The 17,768-nt window shown below is 42.5% G+C and overlaps 2 protein-coding genes across 5 annotated transcripts in view; one reads left to right on the top strand and one right to left on the bottom strand.

Moving 5' to 3' along the window:
• Nucleotides 1-3,988, bottom strand: part of UBTD1 (ubiquitin domain containing 1) — a 48,250-nt gene extending 44,262 nt beyond the window's left edge. The window contains exon 1 of the mRNA XM_017664823.3: nt 3,262-3,988. Coding sequence (XP_017520312.1) covers nt 3,262-3,331 — 70 coding nt within the window. The 5' untranslated portion in view covers nt 3,332-3,988. The remainder of the gene's footprint in view (nt 1-3,261) is intronic.
• Nucleotides 3,989-4,151: 163 nt separating this feature from the next.
• Nucleotides 4,152-17,768, top strand: part of MMS19 (MMS19 homolog, cytosolic iron-sulfur assembly component) — a 37,860-nt gene continuing 24,243 nt past the window's right edge. For 3 of the 4 annotated variants that reach the window (XM_037015786.2, XM_037015788.2, XM_037015787.2), the window contains exon 1: nt 4,153-4,310. In XM_037015786.2, the coding sequence (XP_036871681.2) occupies nt 4,199-4,310 (112 nt within the window). In that variant the 5' untranslated portion in view covers nt 4,153-4,198. Of the gene's footprint in view, nt 4,311-17,768 lie in introns of all 4 variants that reach the window. The other variant, XM_037015789.2, reaches the window with a different exon arrangement.

A 17,768-nucleotide genomic window follows, 5' to 3' on the forward strand; every position in this document is an offset into this window, starting at 1 on the left:
AGCATGCAAGGACCACCCAGCCCCTGAAGGGGAGAAAACAGACCTACAGGGGATACACTACAAGTAACAGTATAAAAAAAAAAGGGACAATCACAACACTAAATGTGATGAGAGGACCATCTCATTTTTCTAGCTAATGCAAGATTGCCTGGCCAGTGAGTGTCATCTGGCTCTGCCCAACACATGACTAGGAAGATAGAATTAAGGCCAAAAGGTGACATAACAAGGCATAAGATTTCAACTCAATAAGCTTCCAGTTTTGAACAGTTGCCTTTCTGAAGACGATAATAACAGCTCTAATGATCTTGTATAACTCCATCCCTTTCTGAGATATTTAAAGTGTAACCCAGAGAGGTTTGATGTCTTGCCCAGGGTCACCCAGCTGCTTGCTTAGGACTACAGCTCAGGTTCTAGCTCTCGATTGACGGTTTCTTCCCATTAAACCAGCGGCAAAGGAGAGGTGAGAGTTACAGTGGGAGCTAGGGGAATTTTAGGCATTGGTGTTACAACATAAAATGATGTCCTTGTCAAAGGGTGAGCTGCAGATGTTACAGGAATGCCAGGTGCACTCTGTGAAGTTAAGAAGGGTTCTTTCCCTTACAACAAACTTGTCATCTTACAGATTTCCCCTTGGCTTTGGACTTTATGAATAAAACTGTTCATAGCGGGACCCACAGAACTGAAAACACGATACACTAGCAGGTTAAAAAAATGTAGATACATACTTCAGTAAAATGTTTACATGAGAAATTCAGATGGCAGGGTGAAGTCAGGTTACCTTTCTAAAATCAACAAATATTGAGTGCTTCCTCTGTACAAGTCTTTGTATTAAGTGCAGAACATGTGTGCATATGGCCACATGAGTGTGTGAGATAGACAGACACACTAGGATAAGACAGAACCTTGGTCTTCAAGGCTTTGCAAGGTAGTTGCTGATATAAAGCTGTAAATATCAAAGAAATGACTAATAATATGGAATAGATAATTGTTAGGTAAATGGCATAACTTGTCTGCAGCAGTTTTCAGAAGCAGAATCGCATCTACTGGACAATTATCAGGCAAGGTGCTTCTAGAAAGGTATGGGATTTGAGGTGGATCTTGAAGGGAAAAGGGCTCTTGATAAGAAGGGGGAAATGGCATGCACAAACACTGGTGGCCCTCATGTAAAAGAAGAGGAAAAAATCCAGCCAGCCTTAAAAAGGAAGGACTGGGCCAGACTTGAACAGCCTTGAAAATTAAAGTTCTTGTAGAAGTGGGGAAGTTGAAAACATTTCTGAACATAGAATGACAGAGTTTGGACCAGGTTAAATGAACAAACATCTGGGGGGACCACCATATGCAGGCACTGGCTGAATGATTGAAGATAAACTTGCCTTTGGTGGGGAACTAACTCCATCCTGGGAGATGTGCTAAACTTGGGGTGTCTAGGGTGTGAAGTACAGTGGGAACAGGCAGGTTTATAAGACCTGCTGAAGGAAGAACCAGAAGGCCCAGAAGGTCCCACTGACTAACTGGCTGGGAGGCAGAAGATATGGAGGGGCATCTTCGAAGTATATAAATTTAGACAACTCCAAGAAAGGAAGAGTAATGGGAAGCTGGTTGAAGGGGAGAGAAGCAGAGCTTGGTTTTAGAATCTGAGGGTAACTACACCAGAGTGTCCAGTGAGCATTTACAGATATGAGTCTGGAGTCTGAGAGGTAATAGCTGACGATACAGTGTAGGGATTCTTCCCAATGAACGAAGAGTTGTGGGACTGAGTAAGAAAGTTCTCTGGGAGTGTGATGGGAGAAAAATAATGTCAAACTGAACTGTGAGTGCGCCTACACCGAGGAGGTGATAGCAGGCAAGAGTGATCAGAGATAACAACCAAGACAGTCTAATGCCAATAAACGGGAGTTTTCAAGTAGGAGAAGGGTTGTCAACAGTGAAAATGCTACAAAATCAGTTATGTGGACTGAGCATCTAAATAATAAATACCTGAACAAATGAATGAAAGGAAGAAAGCCCTAAGGTTTAAGAATCAACTTTTCTCAGAATGGCCAGGGTTGCCAAGAGTATTTCAATGTTAAATTTTACCCCACGTCCCCTATAAAAACATGTTTCTCCTTCCACAAGTCATCCTGTTCACCACACACACATCCTTCTCTGTTTCCATCATGTTTCCCCTCATCCTCCTTCCCAGTTTCCATGACCCAAGCAATACACCTTTGGTGTCAAAGGAGGCAGGAAATTCCAACTAGAGTTTCCACTTCATGAAAAAATCTGCCTGTGGCTCCTCTTACATAAAGGGATATGTGGTAATTGGGTGGAAGAGGAGGCTAAGTTCTAGCCCCAGCAGTACTGCTAGCCAGCTGTGTGGCTTTGGGCAAGTTGCTCAACCTCTCTGGATCTGGGCTTTTACAGACAGAAGGAGGTAAGTCTACCTGGACTCAACACAAGTTTTGAAGGTCCCTTTCATCTCTAAGATCCACGATTTTATCATTCTCAGAAGGTCCTTGCAACACTCTCAGAGAAGGAAGTGAGTACAAGACCCGGGGAAACGACAGTCAGACCTCTTACCAGGGCAAAGCGCCAGGATAGGAGGAGTGTACCAAGAAAGTGAGAAGGCGCTGCCCGACCCTCGCGGATTACCAGCGAGCAGATCCCATTCCCAAGGCTGGGATGGATCCCAACAAACCCGAGCGCGATTCCCACTCTGCACCCCACCTTTCCTAGTCTCCTGGACTGCCGGGAGGTTCTAAAAAGCCCTGCGGGAAAAATAAAGATTTCTTTCCCAGAGTCCTGAGCTGCTTTTGCTAGTCGGATTCCGGCAGACACGATCTGCAGCCGGATAATGACACAGTGTTCGGAAGGAGCGACAGTTCTCGCCTCCCTCGCTCCGAGTTCTGGGGACGCCTGGCCGCCAGCGCCGTGCCCCAACGGGCCAGCGTCCGACCCCAGCCCGGCTGCCAGACCAGCAGCGCCCACGCCCCTGGTCCTCCTCCCCTCCGCCGGCCCCGCTGCGGTCTGCAAACATTTCCTGCCCCCCCCCCCACCCAGAGCTTCCCAGTTGGAGAGAGTTGGGCTCACAGCCGGGTCAGCGCTCGCAGTTGCCCCAACTCGGCTCCTCCAGCCGCCAGGGGAGGAGAGGCAGCGCCCGTTTGACTGGGAGCAGCCATCGGGGAAACCCAGGAGCCAGAAGCTGTGGGAGGTCACTCGGGAAGCCCAAGGCTTGGGCAACTGGCGAGTTGCCCGGAGCCCTGCTCCCTTCCTCAACATTACCTGCTCGCTTGCGGGGGTGTCCCGGGGCGACCGGCCTCTCACGGCGCTGTCTCCCCACGCAGTTGCCCATGCTGGCTCTTCAGACGGGCCCCATGCAGCGGAGGCAGCGGGCTGGTCGGCGGCTCCGCGCTCCTGTCCCGGACGGCGGCGTCCCGGGTCAACGGCTCCGGCCGCCCAGCATCGGGCGCGCCCCGATTTCCCCCCCGGCACACTCTGCCCCGGCACCGGCTTCGCCACAAACTTTGCCGGTGAGGGGAGAGGGAGGTGGACGACTCCCTAGCACAGTCCCAGGTGGCCAGGCCGAGGCGGGGGTAGCCCACGACGGTACCCGGCCAGAGACCAGCTCCGCTGAAGGGGCGGAGAGAGGGGGCGGGTACCGCCGCAGCTACTCCCGGCTCTCTCAGGGATCCCAGCTGGAGCCGGCCCCCCGGAGCCTGTCACTCACCTGCCTAACCCCGCCCCAGCCCGGCCCCGCTTCCATCCGCCGGCTCGCGGTCCCGGCGGCGCCGCCGCCGCCACCGCCCTCCCCAGGTGCGCATGTGACCGATGGCACCACCCCCTCGGGCAGGGCCTAATATTCTCATTGGCTTCCCTTAGGGTGCGTACCGCCCCGCGGCCCCACCCAGCCAGGTGCCCATCCAGCAGCCGGTCTCTCGAGCAGTCGCGCCGGGAATTATTCGCCCTCAATGGCCCCGGTTGTGTGTTCAGCAACCGCCTTTCCTCCACGCCTCCGCCCCTACTCCAGGCCCCGCCCTTCGGGGAGGGACTGCACCATCCCTCCCTGGAACGGCTCGGCCAGGAGCCGGCAGGCACGTGATCCAGAGACTGCCCCGCCCCCTAGGCCTTCGCCAGATGATTGGGTCAGAAGGCGCGTGCGCCCAGAGTCAGGTCCCTGCCACCGCCCACTTCCCCTCCCACGGTGTCTAAAGCTGGCGTCATGGCTGCCGCCGTCGCTCTGGAGGCGGTGGCGCCTAAGGGCGTCCTGTGGGACCTCGTGCACGACTTCGTCATGGGTCAGCAGGAGGGCCCGGCTGACCAGGTGGCTGCAGGTACGGTAGACGGCGCCGCGCGGCTTCCGCTTGGAGACCGACAGGAGGCAGCGGCCTCAGCACAGGCACCGGGCGGGAAGGGAGTGAGGGACCGCGGTGACTTTGAGAGATTGGTCCGGCCATGATCACGGCATGCATAAGAGCCATAACAGATTGCAAGTCGCTTGGATCTTCCTTCAAGCGCCTTTACTTCTCTCTTCGTTTATAGCCAGCCTGTGCTCCGGTCAGAGTTAGGAGAAGCATTACCATTTCAATGATAACAGGCCCAATGAGGGCGAAGAGACTCGTAGGTCAGGCAGGTTGGGGGAGCTGGGATTCGGACCCAGGTCCTCCAGCTCAGAATCTGTTGCTCACGCCGCGGAAGCACGTTGTTTCTGAGAGGTTGACGGGAGTAGCATCAGCTCCAGTCGCGTGGCATGTTAGGAGTGGCCGGGCAGCCAAGTCTCTGACTGGATGCCAGTCTGGGGGCAATTTGAGATGTTCTGCGAATCCTCCTTAAGACTGTCTCTCTGTTTCTTGGTAAACTTCTTGGTTAATTTGCGTCATGACTTTTTTAAGTCATGTTTGTCTTTATCTTTTTCGCAGATCTCCAGTTTCCTGTTTATGACCAGTTGAGGAATCTCTTAGTTCTGACAGCTTATCTAAAATTTGAATAAAACAAATTCCAGATTTCCTTGGAAATCTGAGACTTCACTCTTAGAAAAAAAAAATCTGAAAAGTTATTGAATGTTAGGTCTTCAGACCCCGTGTAAGGAATGGAATACAAAATCTTGTGAAAACATATGGGTTTTGTCTATTTTTGGAAATTTTGTGTGCTTGAGGAAATGTAAAGGATGCATTTCTTACATGTTACCTTTTAGAATATGTGAGAAATGAATAAAGTGAATCTGTGGTAAGTATAATACTTTGGTCCCTAGCAATTCCATTTTTATAAAATCATTCCATTATCAAGCACATATTATTCTCTACACACCATGCAAAGCAATAGGAATATAAATGCACATTAGATCTGTGCCTACCAGGAGCTTAAAGTGTGGTGGGAGAGAACTATGCAAAAGGTAGTACACTACACCATAAAAAGGGCTATAAGAGTTATATGCCAGGGGGGCAGGGAAGCATCAAGGAGCAAATGCCTGATGCTGCCATTCCACTAAGCTTAACTTCTTACAGTTTTATGAAGTATAGAGTGTTATCAGTCTGATGTGTTATCAATGCCATTTTCCCCAGTTTTATTAGAAAAAATTTCAAACATACAGCCAAGTCCAAAGAATTTCATAATAAACACATGTACACCCACCACCTAATTTCTACCATTAACATTTAAAAAAAATTTTTATTAAGGTATTATTGATATACACTCTTATGAAGGTTTCACATGAAAAAACAATGTGGTTACTACATTTACCCATATTATCAAGTCCCCACCCATACCCCAATGCAGTCACTGTCCCATCAGTGTAGTAAGATGCCACAGATTCACTATTTGCCTTCTCTGTGCTACACTGTTTTCCCAGTGATCCCCCACACCATGTGTACTAAACATAAAACCCCTCAATCCCTTTCTTCCTCCCTCCTCACCCACATTCCCACATGCCTCCCCTTTGGTAACTACGAGTTCCTTCTTGGAGTCTCTGAGTCTGCTGCTATTTTGTTCGTTCAGTTTTGCTTTGTTGTTATACTCCACAAATGAGGGAAATCGTTTGGCATTTGTCTTTCTCTGCCTGGTTTATTTCACTGAGCATAATGTCCTCCAACTCCATCCATGTTGTTGCAAATTGTAGGATTTGTTTCTTTCTTATGGCCCAATAGCATTCCATTGTGTATATGTACCACATCTTCTTTATCCATTCATCTACTGATGGACACTTAGTTGCTTCCATATATTGGCTATTGTAAAAAGTGCTGCGATAAACATAGGGGTGCATGTCTTTTTGAATTTGAGAAGCTGTATTCTTTGGGTAAATTCCAAGGAGTGGGATTTCCGGGTCAAATGATATTTATATTTTTAGTTTTTTGAGGAACCTCCATACTGCTTTCCATAATGGTTGAACTAGCTTACATTCCCACCAGCAGTGTAGGAGGGTTCCCCTTTCTCCGCATCCTTGCCAGCATTTGTTGTTCTTAGTCTTTTCGATGCTGGCCATCCTTACTGGTGTGAGGTGATATCTCATTGTGGTTTTAATTTTCATTTCCCTGATGATTAGTGATGTGGAGCATCTTTTCATGTACCTGTTGGCCATCTGAATTTCTTCTTTGGAGAACTGTCTGTTCATATCCTCTGCCCATTTTTTTAATGGGGTTATTTTCTTTTTGTTTGTGGAGACATGTGAGCTCTTTATTTATTTTGGATGTCAACCCCTTATCGGATATGTCATTTATGAGTATATTCTCCCATACTGTAGGATACCTTTCTGTTCTACTGATGATGTCCTTTACTGTACAGAAGCTTTTTAGCTTGATGTAGTCCCATGTGTTCATTTTTGCTTTTTTTTCCCTTGCCTGAGGAGATATATTCATTAAAAAGTTGCTCATGTTCATATTCAAGGGAGTGTTGCCTATGTTTTCTTCTAAGAGTTTTATGGTTTCATGACTTACATTCAGATCTTTGATCCATTTCGAGTTTACTGTTGTGTGTGGGGTTAAACAATACTGCAGGTTCATTCTCTTGCATGTAGCTGTCCAGTTTTGTGAACACCAGCTGTTGAAGAGGCTGTCAGTTCCCCATTGTATGTCCATGGCTCCTTTATCATGTATTAATTGACCATATATGGTTAGGTTTACATCAGGGCTCTCTAGTCTGTTCCATTGGTCTATGAGTCTGTTCTTGTGTCAGTACCAAATTGTCTTGATTACTTTGGCTTTGTAATAGAGCTTGAAGTTGGGGAGCATAATCTCCCCAGCTTTATTCTCCCCTCTCGGGATTGTTTTGGCTATTTAGGGTCTTTTGTGGTTCCATATGAATTTTAGGTTGATTTTCTCTAGTTTGTTGAAGAATTTTTTTCTTCAACAGCAAAATCTAGTTTGCTGTTGGTATTTTGATAGGAATTGCATTAAATCTGTAGATTGCTTTAGGCAGGATGTCCATTTTGACAATATTAATTCTTCCTATCCATGAGCACAGGATGTGTTTCCATTTGTCTTCTTTAATTTCTCTTATGAATGTCTTGTAGTTTTCAAAGTATAGGTCTTTCACCTCCTTGGTTAGGTTTATTCCTAGGTATTTTATTCTTTTTGATGCAACTGTGAATGGAATTGTTTTCCTGATTTCCCTCTCTGCTAGTTCATTGTTAGTGTATAGGAATGCCACAGATTTCTGCATATTAATTTTTTATCCTGCAACTTTGCTGAATTCAGATATTAGATCTAGTCATTTTGGAGTGGATTCTTTATCTACCATTTTAATTTAACTTGCTTTATCCTGTATCTTTCCATTCCTTCTAATTGCAGGTATCAGTACACATCCTTCTAAATAGTTTGGTAGGCATATTATTAGCTAGAATTTGTTTACAGTTTATTTTGTTATAAAATTTAGGTCAAGTGAAGTGTAGAGTCTTAAGTGTTCACTGATTTTTAAAAATGCATACACCTACTCCACCAGGATAAAAAACATTACTACACCAGTGTCATTTGTAACTGTTCTTTCACATTTGTATATTGTGAACACAGCAATTTTGGATTTTTCAAATTCAGTGTGCACTTGAGAAGGCAGTATGAATAAGGCCTGAAAAGTTCTTGTAAATATTTTTGTAAAATTATATTTCTTTTTGCCTGGAAAAAAAGTGACCTAAATTATTGTGTACTTTAAAGGTAACACACTGAAGACTGTAACACTCACCCTGTTGTGATTTAGCTCTTCTGACTAGGGAAGGAGGTGTAAGAGGTAAATAACAAGGGAGTAACAGATAAAGTTGAAAATGTTTGATGGGGTTGGATCATGCATAATCTGGATTCCAGGTAAAGGGATTTGAAAGACCTATTATAGATAAAAGTCATTATACATCCTTTTGCATGGGAGTCATATAATGAAAGGGAGTTTGAGAAGGATTCAATTGGTATTCTCACTCTTAGATCACAGCCTTAGTTAGGGTTACTGCAGGCTAACAGAGTTTTGAAGCATCCCTAGAATAAGATGTACTTTCTAATTCCCTAGCCTAAGTCAAGCTTTGTTAGTGCTGAAGGGAGCAGCTTTCTATTCAGCCACCCACAGCAGCAGCCTCTCCTATAAACTGTGTGTGATCCAAGAGGCAGCTACACAAACTTGGTTTTGCATCTGCATTTCCATGAAAGTAGGTGTCAGATGTAAAGGTGCAAAATAATGGGAGAGAAATGACCTGGTAGCCTAAGAGTTAAAAGTTTCTCAGCCAGGCACTCAAGGCTCCCACTACCTTGCTCCTGCGTTTACTCTTACCGCTCCCCTCCTGGAACCTTTCCTTGATCTGCTATTCCAAGTGCTTTACTTCCCAGCTCCTTCCACTAGCTCCATCTAATCAAAGTGAGACCTAGGATTCAAGGCCCAGCTAGAGTGCTCACTCCCTGCCCCCAAGTGTTTCCTGATTGCTCCCACCAGACATCATCCCACACTTCATCTTTGTGGTACTTATTTCTCAACCACTCATATACTTATTAGCACACTTTTTCAGTAGCTATTTTGGTACATATCTCCACATCTTACCCTCCTATTCCTACCACCAGAGTTGCCCAGAGACTAGCATAAGTAGGTATGCAATAAAAAACTACCATAAGTGAGTAGAATGAGAGATGTTGAAGAAAGAATCTATGAAATTTGAGGCCTAACTCTATTAGTTATAGGGCTTGAAGGAGCAGGAGGACTCTAAGATGACTCCAAGCTTTTGAGCCAGAGGATGAGCAAGAGAGAAGTTCTTTGTCCAGAAATAGACTGAGGTGAGAGCTGATTTTGAAGAGTGATTTTTGGGCATGTTGAATTTACACATGAAAGGCACAAATTTTCTTCCTATTAGTTATCTGGATTTTCCTTCATTTTAGTCTTTATTATATGTACTTTCCCACATTTGTGATTCCTTGAGGAGACCACAATTCCTGAAACGAAAAGATTGTTAAAGAACAGTAAAATATAGTTCTGAGAAATGTCTGTGGCATCCTCAGCAGAAAGGGCATATTGACGGCTTGATTGGAACTGAGTCCTGATGGGGATTTTTGTCTCTCCTGCTCCTTCACATTCTACCCCCTTACCCCCTTGGCTGCTACTCCAGATTCTTAAGATGCTGCAGCTACATCAGACAGAGGTCTGATTGTGCATTCTGTGTCAATCTCATATAAATACTCCTTTGACAACTCTTCAGTGTCCCCCACACACTGGTGCCCTGCTGAGGAAAGTGTGAGTAGTTAAGAGGTGCCAGTAGGTCCATTTTTAGAGAGCAGATCTTGGACACATTGGAAAAACTTAGGTCTACCTTTGTAGGGAAAGGAATTTACACTTATTTTCCTTACTGCCAGTGAGACTGCCTTTAGGAAAATTAACTATTAGCTTCTTTCATGCCAGGAGTCCTAGTGCATAATTAACAGTACTTCCAGATATTCAGGTATTTTTCATTTGGGAGAACGTTTAGTGTCAAGAGAAACTAATCACTTAAAGTTAGTGATGGATGGTCCATAAACCCAGGAATTTTACTCATTTCTTATGTTTACAGTCTCTGTTTATATCACTATAGTAACATTGAACTTGTTTTGTTATACTGTGATTGTCTTTCTGCTCCAACAGACTGTGGGTTCCTTCATAGCTCCCTGTCTGTATTTCTCTCTCCAACCCTAACACAGTATCTGAATTATAATAGGTATTTAATAAATGCTGAGTAAATAAATATAAACAAACACACATGACAATTTTCTTAAAGAATTATGGAGGAAACACAAAAGATGGAGTGATTCTGTTTTGGGAATCAAAGAAGGCTTCACAAAAGAGTTGACATTTGAGCAGTCTTGAAGAGTTTAAGTTCTTCATATTGACATGGGCAGGAAAAAATAATTACAAACCAAGGGAATGTTCACAGAATTAAAGATATGGAAGGGCTTGACAAGTTGGGATTGCATGTGACTGAGTGATAGCCATGATGAAAGAGGAAGCTCAAGGGGTTTTGGAGGCTAAATTGTGAAGGACATCTTTGTAGCTCTCAGGAAAACTGAGCCAAGCAATCAGCTCTTTAGACAATAAGCAGATATGGTGATGATGGGCAGGGAAATATTTGTGCATTTTGGGGAGGTGATTCCAGAGTATGGATGGATTAGAAATTTAAAAAAAAAAGAGATAAAATTCACCATATTAAGTGTACAATGAATTGGCTTTTAGTATATTCACAATGTTCCACAGTCATCATCACTACCTAAAAATTTCCAAATATCACCACACCAACAATTGGAGGGCTAGTTTGAAGGCTGTTGCTGAGTCTGGTTAAAGGGATGAAAAGGAAGAATCATATTTGAAAGATGTTTTTGAGGTAGACAAATGAATAAGATTCTGGATTTAGTCACCTTCACAAAAATATCCTCAAAATACCAATTCTAGTTTTTTGCCACCTTACCATTTTCCTTACTATTATTTACTGTTATTTTATGATAGCTCTAAAACTAATATAAATCTTCATTTTTTTCCCCTAATTTTGTATTACTTTTGTACTTCACTTTTCTTTTATGTCTGTGCTGCATTAATTCAAGATGGGATCCTTGTGAAAGGTACAAAGACTAAAGTATAGAGTTCCACCAGAAGAGGTCACCCATACACTGGGATTCAAGGAATGACATGCAAATGAACATTTCTTTGTAATTATAAAGCAGCCAGTTTCATAGTGATGTATACTGAAAGCTGAAGATAAGTCTTTTTCATTTATAAAATTTGAGGCAACTTAGTATAGTAGGAATTGGCTAGTGGGAGGCATAAGGGAACTTCTTTGGTGATGGAAATATTCCATATCTTGTTTGGGATATTGGTTACTTGGTGTACTTTTGTTAAAACTCATCAGTTTATACAGTTAATATCTGTGCATTTCAATGAATGTAAATAATATCTCAATTTTTCCAAAAAATGAAAAAATTAGAGGCAGTCAAGTGGAGCCTGTTAGGCAAGTCTTTGTCTTACAGCACTTGAAGTATTTCCAAAGATAGACCCTGTCCCAGCATCCACAGAGGACTTTGATGGTGTTGCTGAAGAATGATTTGGCTCAGTAATGTTTTTTCCTCGTAACAGTTGCCAGTCCCCTATAGCTTCTTATATCCAATTGCTAGCTCCTTCTGTGGCTATTACTGAAATTAGTTTTTAGGTAAGGTTTCTGGCAGAGTTTCCTGGGCTCTAGCCAAGAGGTTCCAAAAAAGTACCCTTCTCCACCCTCCCAAATGGTGCAGTACAGGTTTATGGTTTGTAACCCAGAAATGAGTATTTCTCTTCACTTATATGTTGCCATTAAGAAATTGGGCATAATCTTACCACACTGATGGACAGTGATTGCAATGGGGTATGGGCGGGGGTACTCAATTAATATGGGTGAAAGTAGTAACCACGTTGTTCTTTGTGTGAAACCTTCATAAGAGTGTATATCAATAATACCTTAATAGAGGGATTAAAGATGGCGGCGTGAGAGGAGAGACAGAGGCTTCCTACTAAAACTGTATACAATTAGAAAATATAGTTGGTGCAACTAATCCTGAAAGAGCAACAGGAAAGAGGACGGTACCAGACTGCATACACCTGGAGAAAAGAGCAGACCTCATGGAACAGGGTAACGTACCAAAGCTGTGACCAGGCGGGACCCAAGCCCTTCTCCCACCCCAGCTCACCAGCGGGAGGAAGAGAAATGGAGCAGGGAGGGAGTGGAAGGCCTGGGACTGCTGAATACCTAGCTCCAGAGATCTGCTCTGGGAGCACAAACCTGCATTTCATGGTGCTTTCATGATACTCGCATGATTATGAGGTTGGAAAACTAAACAGGCAGAATTCCTGGAAAGACTGAGATTCCAGCCACTTGTGGAAAGCAGAGATCCATATCCAGCTGCTCTGGGACAAAAGCTTATACCTGTGTGCTCGGCCCACTGGTTAAGGCAGTGGAGACAGGCACAGCAGTCCGGAAGCAGGGAACAGCTCTTTCCTCCCCCCAGGCACTAATACCGCTCCCCTGTGACCCCTGACATTGCTTCGGGGGCTGAGCAGCTCCAGAGTAGAGCTTCTGGACACTAGAGGGCACCATACACAAATCTGAACCGCCAAAGGAACCTGGTCCAGAGTAAAATTAACTCCAGAGAAAGATTTAAATGATAAGGACCTTACGGCTCTTCTTGAAAGAGAGTTCAAAATAAGAATCATCAACATGCTAATGGAGGTACAGAAAGATATCCAAGAACTCAGGAATGAATTCAGGTCAGAGATCCAATTGCTGAAGAGCATGATGGAGGGTATTAAAAGGGTGTATACAGTGGGAGAAGACGATAAATGAAATAGAAACTAGAGAAGAGGAATACAAAAAAGCTGAGGCACAGAGAGAAAAAAGGATCTCTAAGAATGAAAGACTATTGAGAGAACTGTGTGACCAATCCTAATGGAACAATGTGCACATTATAGGGATACCAGAAGAAGAAGAGAAATAGAAAGGGATAGAAAGTGTCTTTGAGGAGGTAGTTGCTGAAAACATCCCCAGTCTGGGGAAGGAGATAGTCTCTCAGGCCATGGAGATCCACAGATCTCCCAGCACAAGGGCCCCAAAGAAGACAACACCAAGACATATAGTAATAAAATTGGCAAAGATCAAGGATAAGGACAGACTATTAAAAGCAGCCAGAGAGAGAAATAAGATCACATACAAAGGAAAGCCTATCAGGCTAACATCAGACTTCCCAGCAGAAACCTTACAGGCCAGAAGGGAGTGGCATGATGTGTTTAATGCAATGAAGCGGAAGGGCCTGGAACCAAGATTACTTTATCCGGCAAGATTATCATTTAAATTTGAAGGAAGGATTAAACAATTTCCAGATAAGCAAAAGCTGAGAGAATTGACCTCCCACAAACCATCTCTACAGTCTATTTTGGAGGGACTGCTATAGATGGAAGTGTTCCTGAGGTTTAATAGCTGTCAGCAGAGGAAATAAAACCACAGTAAAGAGAGTAGAACAGCTAATTACTAAGCAAATGCAAAATTAAATTAATTATCCCCAAAGTCAATCAAGGGATAGACAAAGAATACAGAATATGATACCTAATATATAAAGAATGGAGGAGGAAGAAAAAGGAGGAGAAAAAGAAAAGAACCTTTAGATTGCGTTTCTAACAGCATATTAAGTGAGTTAAGTTAGGCTCTTAGTAAGGAAATTAACCTTGAACCTTTGGTAACCACGAATCTATAGCCTGCAATGGCAATTAAGTACATACCTATCAATAATCACCCTAAATGTAAATGGACTGAATGCACCAATCAAAAGACATAGAGTCACTGAGTGGATAAAAAAACAAGACCCATCTGTATGCTGCCTGCAAGAGACTCACTTTAAACCCAGAGACATATACAGACTAAAAGTGAAGGGATGGAAAAAGATATTTCATGCAACTAACAGAGAGAAAAAAGCAGGAGTTGCAGTACTAGTATCAGACAAAATAGACTTCAGAACACAGAAAGTAACAAGAGACAAAGAAGGACATTACATAATGATAAAGGGGTCAATCCACCAAGAAGATATAACCATTATAAATATCTATGCTCCCAACACAGGAGCACCCACATATGTGAAACAAATACTAACAGAATTAAAAGAGGAAATAGAATGCAATGCATTCATTCTAGGAGACTTCAACACTCCACTCACTCTGAAGGACAGATCAACCAGATAGAAGATAAGTAAGGAGACAGAGGCACTGAACAACACAATAGAACAGATGGACCTAACAGACACCTACAGAACTCTACACCCAAAAGCAACAGAATACACATTCTTCTCAAGTGAACATTTTCAAGAATAAATCATATACTAGGCCACAAAAAGAGCTTCACTAAATTCAAAAATATTGAAATTGTACCAACCAGTTTCTCAAATCACAAAACTATGAAAGTAGAAATAAATTATGCAAAGAAAATGAAAAATCACAGAAACACATGGAGGCTTCACAACATGCTCCTAAATAACCAATGGATCAATGACCAAATAAAAACAGAGATCAAGCAATATATGGAGACAAATGACAACAATAATTCAACACCGCAAAATCTGTAGGATGCAGCCAAGGCTGTGCTAAGAGGAAAGTATATTGCAATACAGGCCTACCTCAAGAAAGAAGAACAATCCCATATGAGCCGTCTAAACTCACAAATAATGAAACTAGAAAAAGAACAAATGAGGCCCAAAGTCAGTAGAAGGAGGGACTTAATAAAGATTAGAGAAGAAATAAATAAAATTGAGAAGAATAAAACAATAGAAAGAATCAATGAAAGCAAGAACTGGTTCTTGGAGAAAATAAACAAAATAGATAAACCCCTAGCCAGACTTATCAAGAGAAAAAGAGACTCTACACACATAAACAGAATCAGAAATGAAAAAGGAAAAATCACTACAGACACCACAGAAATACAAAGAATTATTAGAGTATGCTATGAAAAATTATATGCTAACAAACTGGATAACCTAGAAGAAATGGACAACTTTCTAGCAAAATACAACCTTCCAAGGCTGACCAAGGAAGAACAGAAAATCTGAACAGACCAATTACCAGCAACAAAATTGAACTGGTAATCACAAACCTATCTAAGAACAAAACTCCTGGACCAGATGGCTTCACCGCTGAATTTTATCAAACATTTATTGAAGATCTAATACCCATCCTCCTTAAAGTTTTCCAAAAAATAGAAGAGGAGGGAATACTTCCAAACTCATTCTATGAGGCCAGCATCACTCTAATACCAAAACCAGGCAAAGATACCACAAAAAAATAAAATTACAGACCAATACCCCTGATGAACATAGATGCAAAAATACTCAACAAAATATGAGCAAACCGAATTCAAAAATACATCAAAAAGATCATCCATCATGATCAAGTTGGATTTATGCCAGGGATGCGAGGATGGTACAACATTCGAAAATCCATCAACATCATCCACTACATCAACAAAAAGGACAAAAACCACATCATCATCTCCATAGATGCTGAAAAAGCACTCAACAAAATTCAACATCCACTCATGATAAAAACTCTCAACAAAATGGGTATAGAGGGCAAGGACCTCAACATAATAAAGGCCATGTATGACAAACCCACAGCCAACATCATACTGAACAGTGAGAAGCTGAAAACTTTTCCTTTAAGATCGGGAACAAGACAGGGATGCCCACTCTCCCCACTTCTATTCAACATAGTGCTGGAGGTCCTAGCCACGGCAATCAGACAACACAAAGAAATAAAAGGCATCCAGATTGGCAAGGAAGAAGTTAAACTGTCCCTGTTTGCAGATGACATGATATTGTACATAAAGAAACCTAAAGAATCCACTCCAAAACGACTAGATCTAATATCTGAATTCAGCAAAGTTGCAGGATACAAAAATAATACACAGAAATCTGTGGCATTCCTATACACTAACAATGAACTAGCAGAGAGAGAAATCAGGAAAACAATTCCATTCACAATTGCATCAAAAAGAATAAAATACCTAGGAATAAACCTAACCAAGGAAGTGAAAGACCTATTCTCTGAAAGCTACAAGACACTCATGAGAGAAATTAAAGAAGATACCAATAAATGGAAACACATCCCATGCTCATGGATAGGAAGAATTAATATTGTCAAAATTGCCATCCTGCCTAAAGCAATCTATAGATTCAATGCAATTCCTATCAAAATACCAACAGCATTCTTCAATGAACTAGAGAAAATCAACCTAAAATTCATATGGAACCACAAAAGACCTTGAATAGCCAAAGCAATCCTGAGAAGGAAGAATAAAGCAGGGGGAAGTACACTCCCCAACTTCAAGCTCTACTACAAAGCCACAGTAAGCAAGACAATTTGGTACTGGCACAAGAACAGACCCATAGACCAATGGAACAGACTAGAGAGCCCTGATGTGAACCCAACCATATATGGTCAATTAATATATGATAAAGGAACCATGGACGTACAATGGGGAAATGACAGCCTCTTCAACAGCTGGTGTTGGCGAAACTGGACAGCTACATGTAAGAGAATGAAACTGGATTATTGTTTAACCCCATACACAAAAGTAAACTCAAAATGGATTATAGACTTGAATGTAAGTCATGAAACCATAAAACTCTTAGAAGAAAACATAGGCAAACATCTCCTGAATATAAACATGAGCAACTTCTTCCTGAACCCATCTCCTCGAGAAAAGGAAACAAAAGCAAAAATGAACTCATGGGACTACATAAAACTAAAAAGTTTTTGTACAGCAAAGGACATCATCAACAAAACAAAAAGGCATCCTACAGTATGGGAGAATATATTTGTAAATGACATATCCGACAACGGGTTAACATCCAAAATATATAAAGAACTTACACACCTCAGCACCCAAAAAGCAAATAACCCAATTAGCAAATGGGCAGAGGATATGAAGAGACGGTTCTCCAAAGAAGAAATTCAGATGGCCAACAGACACATGAAAAGATGCTCCACATCACTAATCATCAGGGAAATGAAAATTAAAACCACAATGAGATATCACCTCACACCAGTAAGGATGGCCAGCATCAAAAAGACTAAGAACAACAAATGTTGGTGAGGATGCGGAGAAAGGGGAACCCTCCTACACTGTTGGTGGGAATGTAAGCTGTTCAACCATTGTGGAAAGCAATATGGAGGTTCCTCAAAAAACTGAAAATAGAAATACATTTGACCCAGTAATCCCACTCCTTGGAATATACCCAAAGAATACAACTTCTCATATACCCAAAGAATACAACTTCTTGTATTCAAAAAGACAAATGCACCCCTATGTTCGTCACAGCACTTTTTACAATAGCCAATATATGGAAGCAACCTAAGTGTCCATCAGTAGATGAATGGATAAAGAAGATGTGGTACATATATACAATGGAATACTATTCAGCTATAAGAAAGAAACAAATTCTACCATTTGCAACAACATGAATGGAGCTGGAGGACATTATGCTCAGTGAAATAAGCCAGGCGGAGAAAGACAAATGCCATATGATTTCCCTCATTTGTGGAGTATAACAATGAGGCAAAACTGAAGGAACAAAATGGCAGCAGACTCAGAGACTCCAAGAATGAACTAGTGGTTACCAAAGGGGAGGGGTGTGGGAGGGCGGGTGGGAAGGGAGGGAGAAGAGGACTGAGGGGTATTATGTTTAGTACACATGGTATGGGGGATCACGGGGAGAACAGTGTATCACAGAGAAGGGACATAATGGATCTCTGGCAACTTGCTGTACTGATGGACAGTGACTGCATGGGGGTATGGGTAGGGA

This window comes from Manis javanica, chromosome 7 (genome assembly GCF_040802235.1).
Source record: "Manis javanica isolate MJ-LG chromosome 7, MJ_LKY, whole genome shotgun sequence".
Lineage (NCBI taxonomy): Eukaryota > Metazoa > Chordata > Mammalia > Pholidota > Manidae > Manis > Manis javanica.